The 14,367-nt window shown below is 40.4% G+C and overlaps 1 protein-coding gene across 1 annotated transcript in view; it reads left to right on the plus strand.

Annotated features, from left to right (window-relative positions):
- mpp3a (MAGUK p55 scaffold protein 3a) overlaps window positions 1–14,367 on the plus strand; it is a 69,895-nt gene that overhangs the window by 8,471 nt on the left and 47,057 nt on the right. Inside the window, exons 2-4 of the mRNA XM_020532898.2 lie at window positions 2,307–2,425; window positions 2,885–2,962; window positions 10,501–10,581. Of these exons, the coding sequence (XP_020388487.1) occupies window positions 2,307–2,425; window positions 2,885–2,962; window positions 10,501–10,581 (278 nt within the window). The remainder of the gene's footprint in view (window positions 1–2,306; window positions 2,426–2,884; window positions 2,963–10,500; window positions 10,582–14,367) is intronic.

Below are 14,367 nucleotides of genomic sequence, written 5' to 3' on the forward strand. Positions count from 1 at the left end.
GTTACAAATTTCCATGTTACTTTCTAAAAGAATCCTGATGTCAATGTTTGTGTCCAGCTGACACAATGCTATAAAATACTTCTAGAGATGATGCTTTACATTTCCTATTCATAACATTGCTGAAGTATTGCACAAAGCACCAAAGTTTTCTTATGGGTTTCACTGAGCTCCTGGTATAATTCCAACAGAATCCATTGGGAAAGCCAAAGCTCATTTCATCTGGGTTGCCATGATTTTGGGAAGTCTTGTTTGGAATTCAAAGAGGTAAAACTTCCACCTACCCTTTGCAATGTTGTTGACACCACAGGGACAGAAACCCTCTATATGTGGAGTCACAGCTTTCCCAGCCAAGCCAAGACTCAGCATCATTTTCTATAGATTATAGTATGCCAATGGGTGCCAATGACCTCTGTGTCTTGGGATTGTTACGACTGAGGCTGGAGGAGTACACTGTCACCTACATCTCACAACATGAAAAAAGAAACAATAGTTTACCTTGTTACCATGATGGCGAATTAAATATCTATGTCAAGCTAAATAAAAAAGATCCATCAATGGGTTATTTAAGAAACACAATTATTGGCATTTTATCAAAACAAAAACCATTCGATGAGGCTGCAATAACCAGTTAGCATACAATTAGAAGTATAAGCATCTGATCCACTAATTAACCCAAAACATACAAACATTCTTCTGGAAAAGAGGAAGCATTGATTTTTTTCACTGCAGAAGTTCACTTTAAGAATAAACTTTCCGGCCATTTGGGTTATTCTAGAAGATAAAAGAGATGGAAGTGTAGAATATTCCAAGGTCTGCCACTCTGATGTTCTGGCATATGTGGTCAAGTCACTAGTCATACGGCTGTCTCTGGTGTCTGCTCAGGAAACACAATGTTGAAAAATTCCTTCAATCTCTCTTTCAAAGGAAAGAATAAGTTCCAAATGATCACAACATTTTCAGAAATAGAAGAGATCAGCTGGGCCACCCTGCTGCTTGTTCCCCCAATTAATTCCAGATTCCAAATCACAGTCCATCCAGTCCAGGCAAGGTATAACAACAGAACAAGTAGTTACCACCAGTCATGTGATTTCTTGGAAGCCTGGTTAACAAAAAAACTCCAATGTCCTCATAGACTTTTCAATTACCTATTTAAAGAAACCAATTCCAGGTAAAGCAATTTTGTTTTAACTGGCAGCTGACGAATCAGCTCCCTCAAACCAGAAAAAATTATACCCTGAAGCACTGAAAGTAAACTGTATTATTGAGATCTCCATGATGTCCATGTAGTCAGTTGAGGGTGCAACCGAGAAAGTTCTGTCAGTAAGTTTTAGTTAAGCTATTGTTTAAGTGATTTATGCTGAAAATTGAAATAACTCCACAGAGGCCAGTATCCCATCACCAATCACCCTTTAATTACAAGTGGAAAGTCTTTGACACTAATCCAGCTTCCTCAGAGCCAGCTCTCAGAGTGAACAGAATCTCTGACCCTCCTGTTTATATCTGTCAGCCAGGGGTCCCTGAATGGATCAGGTTAACAGCCCCAATCAGGGAACTCCTATTCTATGAGGTCCACCTGGCTGACTTCATTATAATCATCACAAAATTAATTATAAGTTTGATGTGTTTACCATTTGCATTACATTCCTATGGTTTAATGTGTGTTTTTACACTGATTATGTGGACCTCTTGATCACTGGAATACTTCATCAACCGGTACACTCCTGGTCCCATAGGCAGCCGGTTAATAAAACGGTTGCTGTATTTCCACAAAACTTTAAACAAATCATGTTTTCCACAAGCCTTCAATTTCTCCAAGATACAGTAAACATGAAGCATCTTCATAACAGGATGATGAGAATTTGCTGTTGAACGGTGTCCAGGAATGGTCTAGAACTAAAAAGAAGGATAATTAGTTTTCTCTGCTGGATGGCTTAAGAAATGCCCTTCACTGACAGTGATTTTCTTCAGTTCCCCATGACTAACCACACAAAATCTGGAAGAAGAGAATTGGTGAACATGGGTGAAACCATAAAAATTGTGGTTCATGAGTGTTTAAAGCCAAAATATGTCTGACATGCAATATCCTATGTTGAGCTAACGTTTTAGGGTAAAAATGCAAGTATATATCCCTAGGACTGCAGGGAAATGCAATGGGTTTAAGTTCTTTACTCAGTCTGCTAAATAACAAAACATTTGAAATAATGTCCAACATTCAAGAAATCAAGGCTAAAACGCCAGGCATCCCCTCTGTATTACAGTGATTTCTACAACAGTCCATGGATATCAATGTGGTGTTTTCTGTGCAGGATTGCATGAAATATTGGCTCTTCTGACAGCACAGCTACGGCCAGATGCCAACCTCACAGCAGAAATCGGTTTCTTGACAGAAGTCTTCAGCGAACATAGTTTCAATTCACTCATGAAGGTATAGTATTTCATATTGGGTATTGCAGACATAGTGCTGAACCTTAATGATGTTGTACTGTAAAATAAAACATCCCTGCTAACCCTGGCTTCAGGGAGAGGTTATTAATATTTAATATTTGAATATAGATGGTGATCACATCAATAAGCTTGGTATTTATTTCATGCAACGTTGAATTAAAGCGTAATATTGATGGCAATTTTTGTAAATCAATAAACAGTAACCATTAGATTTAATGGCTTCTGTTGTTACCTGATTTTTAATCTGATTCAGTTCCAAGTTTTTTTTGCATACCTTGACAATATTATTTGTTTCTTCACCAAATGCCACAGGATGCCAATTTCATACCTGAGCATCCAGAGGAAAATTGACCCCTGAAGCCTGGCTGTTTCATTTACAGTTTACTTAATCACAGCTGTTGGAGTAAAGTTGAGTAAATAATCTCTGCTTCCATTACAGATTCATCAGAAACTGCAGCAGTTTGTTAGACAAGGACCAACTCCTGCGCTACATAGCGCAGCAGCTTTAGCTGAGGATGTAAGTAGCTACAATAAGTCAACAACGGAAATCCATTAGTAATCAGCATTATACTGTTCATATGATTGCATTGCAAATTTATTACTCTCGGGGTTAAAATCATAAATAATTGGATCCCTGCAGTGTGGGAACAGGCCATTCGGCCAATCTGGTCCACGCCAACCCTTCGAAGAGCATCCCATCTAGACCCACCTCTCCACCCTATCCCTGTAACCCTGCATTTCCCATGGCTAACCCACCTAGCCTGCACATCCCTGGACACTATGGGCAGTTTAGCATGGCCAATCCACCTAATCTGCACATCTTTGTACTGTGGGAAGAACCGAAGCACACGAAGGAAACCCTCACAGGCACAGGGAGAATGTGCAAACTCTACAAAGGTTGATTAGCTCAGTTGGCTGGACAGCTGTTTAGTAGTGCCAATGGTATGGGTTCAATTCTTACACCAGTTGAAGGGATTTTCTTTATCTGTATTGTGGTATGAGATGTGGGTATTACTAGCAAGGGCCTAGTTGCCCTTCTTTACATCTCTAGGCCATTTCAGAGGGCATTTAAGAGTTAACCACATTGCTGTCGATCTGTGGTCACATGCAGGCACAAGATTTCCTTCCCTAAGGGCATAGGTGAACAAGATGGGTTTTTATAACAACAGTCATTAGTCTAGCTTTTAATTCCAGACTTTTCATTGAATTCAAATTCCACCATCTTCTATGATGGGAATTGAACCAATGTCTCAAGATTAGCCTTTGGGTTACTAGTCCAATGATGTTACCATCGCAACATCTCCTCTCCACTTTGGATTCAAAAGGATAATTCTTTTATATTGTCAGAGTATACTAATCTGCACTCTATTTACCCAAGGTAAGTGCCATGTGACACCATTAATAGCAGACTAAGTAAATACATTGTATTGTTAGTAATGCTAAAGACATAAGGGCAAAATTAAGCTACCCTTGGTCAGTCATTCTCCTCAATCTAATACCAGTTAGGAAAGTATAAAGTCTAGTTTCTTAATATTCATTAAAGCATGGTGAACATATTTGAAAGCCTCATTGATCATATTTGTAGCAACTTATACAGTGCTAATAAAATTCCTTTTAAATGAAATTTCATCTGCCCTAAATAATTTAACAATGGTAGGAGTCCATTAATTCAGGGAGAAACTGAGTGAACAGTGAATGTGTAGGGATTTGAAATCAAATTTGAGACAGATTGAGAACACAGCTGAATCATCACTTAGATAATATAATTTTCAGGGTAGCTAGGAAGGATAAGAAAGAAAACTCATTTCTCTTGGATCAGAACTTTGAATAAGAAGAAAGTAAGAGGAAAGGAGAATATTCTGAAAAGAATACGGAGAGCACTTCTGGCAAGTGAGAGTAATTAAATTATTCAATAAATGACAAGTTGAGTGAAATGCTTTATGACTGAAAGCATTGATTTCATTGATCCAAGGTTTCATTCCATTGTTTGTAGAGAACTAAATAATGCAAGGTTAGCAGTTATTTTTATTGGGCAGTTTGTCCATCTGCTTGTACTTACTCCTGCCAAGTGATCTCATATCTTGATATATCATATCCTGTCTGTCTTGCACCACACTTGTACATCTATTGTAGTTTGTCTTCAACTACTCTCTGAAGTCCATCATGTAACTTTGCCTAAGTCAACATATCTTTCTGTTGGTCAATACTAGAAGATGTCTGTGTACCTTTTTAACTCTGATCAAATGGCCAAAATGCTGTCATTTTAAAGTTTTTGAGAAGATTCGTAGCTCGGGTTGTGGATGATGTTATAGACTTGCTCGCTGAGCCAATGTGTTTGGTTGCAGACGTTTCATCACCCTGCTAGGTAACGTCATCAGTGAGCCTCTGGTGAAGCATTGGTGTTCTGTCCCATTTGTTATTGAGACTCCTCAAGATGCACAAGCCAGGCGTCCCCCTTAGACCCATTGTCTTACTACCAGGCACACCAACATATATTTTTCAGGGTAGCTAGGAAGGATAAGAAAGAAAACTCATTTCTCTTGGATCAGAACCAAAGAACCGCAACGGAAACTGAAATACTTAGTTGACAACACTACCCACTCCATCCAGTCCTTCCAAGAATTCCTCAACTTCATCAAGGACACCAGAATAGAAGCAGGACAAGATAATGATATCCTTCGATGTAACAGCAGTATTTACATCCATAAACATTGACCTGTACAAAGACACAATTGCCACACAGCTGGATGAATCAGGGAAGGCAGGCACCCCACAACACCAACAGCATCAACAAGGACAGCACCCTGAAACTGCTGGATCTGTGCCTCACAACCGACTTCACTTTCAACGACCATACATTCAAACAAATCAACAAAACACCAAATGGGATCCCCAGTATCAGGACTGATTGCAGAAGCCGTAATGCAAAGGTTAGAATGAACAGCGCTCCTCACTATACAACCCAAACTCTGGGTCCGCAATGTAGATGACACCCTCGTGATTATCAAATGCACAAGACTAGAAGAAACCCACTGATACATAAGCATCCTCACCATAATAAAATTCACAAAAGAAGAGGAGAACAATAGCCAATTACCCTTCCTAGACATAATGGTAGAACGTAAGAACAATGGGCAACTCCAGACCAGCGTATACAGTAAGACCACACGTACAGAAGAGATATTTAATTACTCCAGCAACCACCCCAACACCCATAAACGGAGCTGCATCAGGACATTATTGAAACAGGCCAAAACACACCGCAGCAACCCGGAATTGCGCAAAGCAGAACAGGTGCACTTATACGCAGTTTTTAAAAGGAATGGATACCCAAAAAGCACAATCCTCTGTTATCTCTGTGACAGACCACAATTAGAAGATACAACACAGCCACACACACTAGTCACTCTACCGTACATCAGAGACATATTAGAGATGAGCACAATATTACTCAGACCCCTAGGTATCAGGGTAATCCACAAACCAACAACCAAGCTGCGACAGCTACTGACGAATGTAAAGGATCCCATACCCACAACCAATAAAACTAACGTAATATACAAAATACCATGCAAGCACTGTGAAAAATATTACATAGGCCAAACTGGAAGAAAACTGACAATAAGGATACACAAACACCAACTGGCCACCAAGAGACACGACCAATTCTCACTGGTCTCAATACACACGGACAAAGGGGACACGAATTCGACTGGGACAATGCATCCATAATAGCACAAGCTAAACAGAGACATGTCAGGGAATTCGTGGAGGCTTGGCATTCCAACTGGAACTCCATTAACAAACACATTGAACTAGACCCAATACACAAACCACTGAAAAACAGAACCGGACATACTGCCAACCACCCCAGCAAACCAAGGCATATAAATAACAAGCAGGACAGAAATCCAACACTTCACCAGAGACGCACTGACAATGTTACTGAGCAGGGTGACAAAACATTTGAAACCAAACACTCCTAGGTCAAGTTGGCATAAGGAGGGGGGAAGTGTTGGGTATTCTAAAAGGCATTAGGGTGGACAAGTCCCCAGGTCTGGATGGGATCTATCCCAGGTTACTGAGGGAAGCGAGAGAGGAAATAGCTGGGGCCTTAAAAGATATCCTTGCAGCATCCTTGAGCACGGGTGAGGTCCCGGAGGACTGGAGAATTGCTAATATTGTCCCCTTGTTTAAGAAGGGTAGCAAGGATAATCCAGGTAATTATAGGCCGGTAAGCCTGATGTCAGTGGTCGGGAAGCTGCTGGAGAAGATACTGAGGGATAGGATCTATTTACATTTGGAAGAAAATGGGCTTATTAGTGATAGGCAGCATGGTTTTGTGCAAGGAAGGTCATGTCTTACCAACTTGATAGAATTCTTTGAGGAAGTGACAAAATTGATAGATAAGGGAAGGGCTGTAGATGTCATATACATGGACTTCAGTAAGGTATTTGATAAGGTTCCCCATGGTAGGCTGATGGAGAAAGTGAAGTCGCATGGGGTCCGGGGTATACTAGCTGGATGGATAGAGAACTGGCTGGGCAACAGGAGACAGAGTTGTAGTGGAAGGGGAGTTTCTCAAAATGGAGAACTGTGACCAGTGGTATTCCACAGGGATCCGAGTTGGGACCACTGTTGTTTGTGATACACATAAATGATCTGGAGGAAGGTATAGATGGTCTGATTAGCAAGTTTGCAGATGACACTAAGATTGGTGGAGTAGCAGATAGTGAAGGGGACTGTCGGAGAATGCAGCAGAATATAGATAGATTGGAGAGTTGGGCGGAGAAATGGCAGATGGAGTTCAATCCAGGCAAATGCAAGGTGATGCATTTTTGAAAGATCCAATTCAAGAGCGAACTATACGGTAAATGGAAAAGCCCTGGGGAAAATTGATGCACAGAGAGATCTGGGTGTTCAGGTCCATTGTACCCTGAAGGTGGCAATGCAGGTCGATAGCGTGGTCAAGAAGGCATACGGCATGCTTTCATTCATCGGACGGGGTATTGAGTACAAGAGTTGGCAGGTCAAGTTACAGTTGTATAGGACATGTGGAATACTGCATACAGTTCTGGCCGCCACATTACCAAAAGGATGTGGATGCTTTGGAGAGGGTGCAGAGGAGGTTCACCAGGATGTTGCCTGGTATGGAAGGCGCTAGCTATGAAGAGAGGTTGATTGGATTAGGATTATTTACATTAGAAAGACGGAGGTTGAGGGGGGACTTGATTGAGGTCTACAAAATCATGAGAGGTATAGACAGGGTGGATAGCAAGAAGCTTTTTCCCAGAGTGGGGGACTGAATTACTAGGGGTCACGATTTCAAGGTGAGAGGGGAAAAGTTTAAGGGAGATATGCATGGAAAGTTCTTTACGCAGAGGGTGGTAGGTGCCTGGAACGCGTTGCCAACAGAGGTGATAGAGGCGGGCACGATAGTGTCATTTAAGATGTATCGAGACAGATACATGAATGGGCAGGGAGCAGAGGGATACAGATCCTTGGAAAATAGGTGACAGGTTTACATAAAGGATCTGGATTGGCGCAGGCTTGGAGGGCCGAAGGCCCTGTTCCTGTGCTGTAATTTTCTTTGTTCTTTGTTCTTTGTACTCCAGCTCAGTGAGCAAGTCTACAAACTCATGCTGTCAGTTTCTTTTCCGAATATCATTTTTTTGAAATCTTTTTGCTGGTCCAACTTCAAGCACCTCTTTATTTGTCTTCTATGGTCTGTATAATAATTTGAAGTATATGTCTCAGGATCTATATTTCAAAGGCATCTATTTCCTCCCCTCGATCTTTATTTATTGTCCGGGGTAAGCCAGGCCAGTAATAAATTAGAAAAGGAGAGCTATTTCATTTAGTTGCCTAATAAATTGAATATTTGTTTCCCTTTCTTTATATTTCCTTTGGAATGTTCATTATATGTAGGCATATAACTATTTTGATATTGGTAATAAACTTTTAGTACCTAAAAAAAATCAAATCAAGAATGTGATTAAATTAAATACAATTAAAAAACAAAGGTAACCAGGAAGTGTACCTTTAAGTTTATTATTAAAACTACCATTGAACAAATTACAGTTACAGTGATGCCAATTACCCAGGATCCTAAAAATACACTGACTAATTCAATTACATAACATTCTTTGAAATTTGGGCAATTGAAATGGGCATTAAATGAATGCAGTCAGTAATTAGACATGTTTCTAGAATTGAGGGGTATGAAGAGTGAAGCTGGAGTGTCACAATTTGCACTCTCAGAAGTTTCGTCAACATTTGTAACTCATTTGGGAACATAAACACTTGGAAAGCTTGTGAATAAATCATATTTGTGAGTAACACTTAGACAGAACAAACAGTGACATTACTGGTTGGGTTTGTGTTAGGTTTTATTTCTGTTCCTATGAAGACTTGTGCTATTGCATATATTTAAATTCATTTTTGGGAAATGAGCAAAGCAGCATTCACTACTTTTACCTGTGGAGCTGGTTCGGTCATTTCAGAGCCAACCATATTATTGAAGGACCGGCTTCATATGTAGATCAGGATATTATTGAGCACAATGAGTTTTTGCAACAGTCTGGTAACTTCACGGTTACTAATATTGATTTTAGTGTTTACACAATAACTGAATTTAAATTCCACAGGAGCCATAATATGATTCAAACCCTCAAGTCTCTGGTTCATTAGGCCAGGCCTCAGAATTATTAGTCCAATAACGTACCCACTATGCAACTATTCCCTTAAATGACTCCAAATCAATGGAATATGGAAAGCGAAAGCAAAAAAACAAGCAGAACTCACTAACCAAGGAGAAAATGTTATGGTTATAAGTATGATTTGGGAGGTCTAAACAGTGTTATGAATTTTGGTTCTTATGTTTGCCAAACATCTGTACTCTCAGATTAGACAGCTATCATGACAAGAAGGAAAACATGAAGTGTCTTATTGTGAGATAAGGTGGTTTTCTTATCAGATTGCACTTTTTTCACATTGCTTTCTACAAGCTTCCTATACATTGCTAAGGTGAAGGCTGCTCAATTTTTCCCTTTTTACCTTAATACTAATAAAAATCCTGTCAAAGATTATATTTATTCCAAAATCAGAACCAAAGTAAGTAAACATCCTAAAATACTGGACTCCATCTTTCACAAGACTGATATCCATTTCCTTACTTATTGGGCCCATTTTGTAGAACACAGCTTTAGGACAGTTCATGTCAATCTTGAGGACAAAGTAATATTAAGCCTGTCAAAATATCAAACTGATTCCTCAGGAAATGGCACATCAGCCCATTACTCTTGTCTTGGGTGTCAGGCATCTTCTGCTTCTGGTAGTAGCTCTTGCTATGAACTGTCTAAAGAATGAAAGAAACATGGTCTCAGTAACCATCTATTAACTTGAAACGCTACATGTTGCATTAACAAAACTATGGCATAATTAGGAAGGATGTTGTTAAACTGGCGACTATAGAAAGATGGTCTGGTAAATCAGGGAGTTTTCAGAACAGTAAATGTGAATTGTTCCATTAAGTTCTCTGTAAGGAAACCTCAGCAGCCATTTAGCGGCATGGGGTCAGAACCTGGCTCTGCATAGTTCAAGGTATCCTTGAACATTTTTGGTGACTGCTGACCATGACATATGAACATAACTAGGAGTAGGAGTAGGCAATTCAGCCCCTCGAGCCTGCTCACCATTTAATACAATTATGGCTGATGATATCTCGGCAGCAACTCCACTTTCCCACCCATTCCCTTTAACCCATTAATCCGTTACTAATTAAAAATCTATACCCTCCTCAAATTAATTCGATATCCTCGCGTCATCCTCCCTTCCTCTGGGGTTGTGAATTCCATAGATTCTCAACCCTTTAAGAAGTCATTTTTCTCATCTCTGTTTTAAATCTGCTACCCCTTATCCTTATCCTACACTGCATTGATTGTCTTTATTTTTAATTAATTTTATGCCAAGCACTTGAGATACGTCTAAGGGTTGTATTAAGGTGAAACACAAATATGTCATTTTCACATCTTTGTCATCATTGTTTTCTCATAGATATCAGAAGAGCTGCAGAGTGTACAGAACAACAATGACATGAGAGAACTAATGCAGTTATTGGCCAAGCCACACCTCCAGGTAAAGGTTTTATTTTAGTACAAGGCATCTCATTGTAAGTAAATAATTATCACTTTTTAATTTTAGACTACTTAATTAATATTTATGCAGGAATGTCATTAATTCCTAGTGAAATCCATACATTTATTCACATTCAACATGGAGAATGCCTACTATGACAAAATTTAAGAAGTGCACAGAACTTCGACTCAGAATTTCAAGCAAGCTCCTGCACTCTCTTGCCTCTGAGTCAGAAGTTCATGCAACAAAAAATTAGCACCTAATCTACGCTGATTTTTTTTTAGTTCAGTAGTTTTCAGATGATACATTAAGCCCACAATCTATCTATCCTCAGAAATAGAGGTAAAATCCCATGGGCAATATTCAAATGATACAGGCATGATTCTCTGACCAGCATTTACTTTGAATCGGTTTTACTAAAATAAATTGGTTAATTGCCTTATTAATGTTTATGGAACCTCAGTGTGCATGCTTACCTTCATTGTTCAGCCTTTGAGTATAGGATTTGGGATGTTATGTTGCAGTTGCATAGAGCGTTGATGAGGCCCCTTCTGGAATACTATGTCCTGTTCTGGTCTCCCTGTTATAGGAAGGGTATTAAGCTAGAGAGGGTTCAGAAGAGATTTACCAGGATGTTCCTAGGAATGGAGGGTTTGAGTTATAAAGAGAGGCTGGACAGGCTGGGACTTTTTTCACTGGAGTGTAGGAGGTTGAGGGGTGACCCTATAGAAGTTTATAAAATCATGAGGGGTATAGATAACGCAAATGGCAGGTGTCTTTTCCCTAGAGTGGGGGTTTCAAGACTAGGGGGCATTTTAAGGTGAGAGAAGGAAGATTTCAAAAGACATGGAGGAGCATTTTTATTTACAGGGAGTGATTTGTGTTTAGAATGAACTTCCACAGAAAATGGTGGATGTGGCTAGTTACAATATTTAAAAGACATTTAGATAAATACATGAATAAGAAATGTTTGGAGGGATATGGACCAAATGCAGGCAGGTTAGTTTAGAAACATGGTTGGTATGGATTGGTTGAACCAAAGGGTCGTGTTTCCATGCTGGATGACCCTATGAGTTTGTGTCTGCATTCTTTACATTACATTCTTTACATTCTTTACACTTCAACGCTACGCCACTGACACATATGTGCTTTCAAACATCTTAGGTTCATGAAACACTATGTACTTAAGTATGGTCTTTCTCTTCTTCCAGCCATCGTACATCTTAAAAGTGAGAAAGATTACATACAATGAACAAAAAAAATCCAAAAGAACTATGGATGCTGGAAATAAGAAACAAAATCACAAAGAGAAATTGCTGGGAAAACTCAGCAGGTCTGGCAACATCTCTGGAGAGAAATCACAGTTACCATTTTGGATGCAGTGACCCTCCTTCAGAAACAATGTAAATCTTCTCCTCTTCTCAATTGAAATCATGCATACCACATAATATTCTCCAGCTAAGAGAATATCTTGAAATTAGCCTTTGGAAATTATACATGTAACCCAACTCTACATGTTCATTAAATTTCACCTGGGAAAATAATTGATTGTGCTGAGCATCACTTCCCCTCTTTATCTGAACTTTGGACAACAAACAAACTTTGGACAAGACAAATAGAGTCAAAAAGAATGAATGAGGTGGATTGCAAATCAGAGAGTAGGTGGGGCTGTCTTTATTTTTAAATCAAGATGATGTCAAAATAGATTTTATGCTGATATAAAAAGGGAGAAGGTATTGTCTGTTTAGTAATGGCCAGTCTCATGCCAGATACACATTCAAAGATGTCCATGTTAACCAAATACATTAGTGTACAAATGCACTACGAGCTAACCATTGAGAAAATCCATTTTTTAAAAAAAAGCACCAAACTGTAGTGATTGCAACCAAGTGAATCTCATTGGCTATGGGATCCTTGATTGGGGTTGTTAACCTGGGCCAGTCAGGGAGCTCTGGCTGATAGGGATTCAGAGAGTATCCTGACTTCAGGCTGCTGCTCAGAGCCAGTGTACTGTGCACAGGTAAATGAAGGGCAAGAGATAACAAGGTGTAGAGCTGGATGAACACAGCAGGCCAAGCAGCATCAGAGGAGCAGAAAAGCTGACATTCGGGCCTAGACCCTTCTTCAGAAATGGGGGAGAGGAAGGGAGTTCTGAAATAAATAGGGAGAGAGGGGGAGGTGGATACAAGATGGATAGAGGAGAAGATAGGTGGATAGGAGACAGACAGGTCAAAGAGGCCGGGATGGAGCCAATAAAGATGAGGTAGGTGGGGAGGTAGGGAGATAGGTCAGTCCAGGGAGGATGGACAGGTCAAGGGGGCGGAGTGAGGCTAGTACGTAGGAGATGGGAGTGGGGCTTGAGGTGGGAGGAGGGGAGAGGTGGGAGGAAGGACAGGTTAGGGAGGCGGGGACAAGCTGGGCTGGTTTTGGGATGCGGTAGAGGGAGGGGAGATTTTGAAGCTTGTGAAGTCCACATTGATACCATTGGGATGCAGGGTTCCCAAGCGGAATATGAGGTGCTGTTCCTGCAACCTTCAGGTGGCATCGTTGTGGCACTGCAGGGCTTCACAAGCTTCAAAATCTCCCCTCTTCCTACCGCATCCCCACCTCCCTAACCTGTCCTTCCTCCCACCTATACCCTCCTCCCACCTCAAGACCCACCCCCATCTCCTACCTACAAACCTCATCCCGACCCCTTGACCTGTCCGTCCTCCCTGGACTGACCTATCCCCTCCCTAACTACCCACCTACACTCACCTTTTCTGGCTCCATCCCAGCCTCTTTGACCTGTCTGTCTCCTCTCCACCTACCTTCTCCTCTATCCATCTTCTATCCGCCTCCCACTCTCTCCCTATTTATTTCAGAACCCACTTCCCCTCCCCCATTTCTGAAGAAGGGTCTAGGCCCGAAACGTCAGCTTTCCTGCTCCTCTGATGCTGCTTGGCCTGCTGTGTTCATCCAGCTCTACACCTTGGTATCTCAGATTCTCCAGCATCTGCAGTTCCTACTACCTATAAATGAAGGGCAAGTTGGTGACGGGATATCGGCCACAGTGCAGTTATTTCACAAACTATTTTTAAACTTCTCAATTTCACTCCATTTACAGAATTGAAAACAATCCTTTGTGTTTTTCATAATGTTTTTCATAATTCCTGAACACCAAAACAACTTCATCCAATTATAATCACATTCATTACTATGATATATAGTTGTATATTGCTACTCAGCACCAGCCAATCTATAGGGATTTCGGTAGTAATCTCACTGGACTGAAAAACATAACAACTATACCAACATGCACCAGCATTCAGAGTTCATCTGGGGCCTGGCTCTGCCAGCTGTAGGTATGGTGTTGAACAATTCTTGGAAAGATATAATAAGCTGAATTTTGGAAGGGTTGCAGAGGCAAGAACAGCGATGGACTGGCCCATAAAGATATAAACATAAACATCCAGTTGATATGCCAGTTTGCCAGCATTTTCAGAATCAAACTGTTACAGTGTAGAAATAGGCCATTTGGCCTACCATTCCTCACTAGGAGCCATATTGACTGTATGGCTGACTAGGTGCAGCTTGAGATCTCTTCCATAGTCATTAGACCTCTGTGTATTATTTCATTATTTGGAGTACAATGGTACACTGATAGCAACGTTCTTTTGTAAAACTAGCCTCATGAAATCCAAATCTCTGGGGTTCTCAACCAACTAATTCCTTGTTCCTCTATTATCACCTCTACTTGACCCCATTCACTTATATTAAATATACTGTTTTCAAAATGAAATCCAA

Source organism: Rhincodon typus, chromosome 30 (genome assembly GCF_021869965.1).
Source record: "Rhincodon typus isolate 14 chromosome 30, sRhiTyp1.1, whole genome shotgun sequence".
Taxonomy (NCBI): Eukaryota; Metazoa; Chordata; class Chondrichthyes; order Orectolobiformes; family Rhincodontidae; genus Rhincodon; species Rhincodon typus.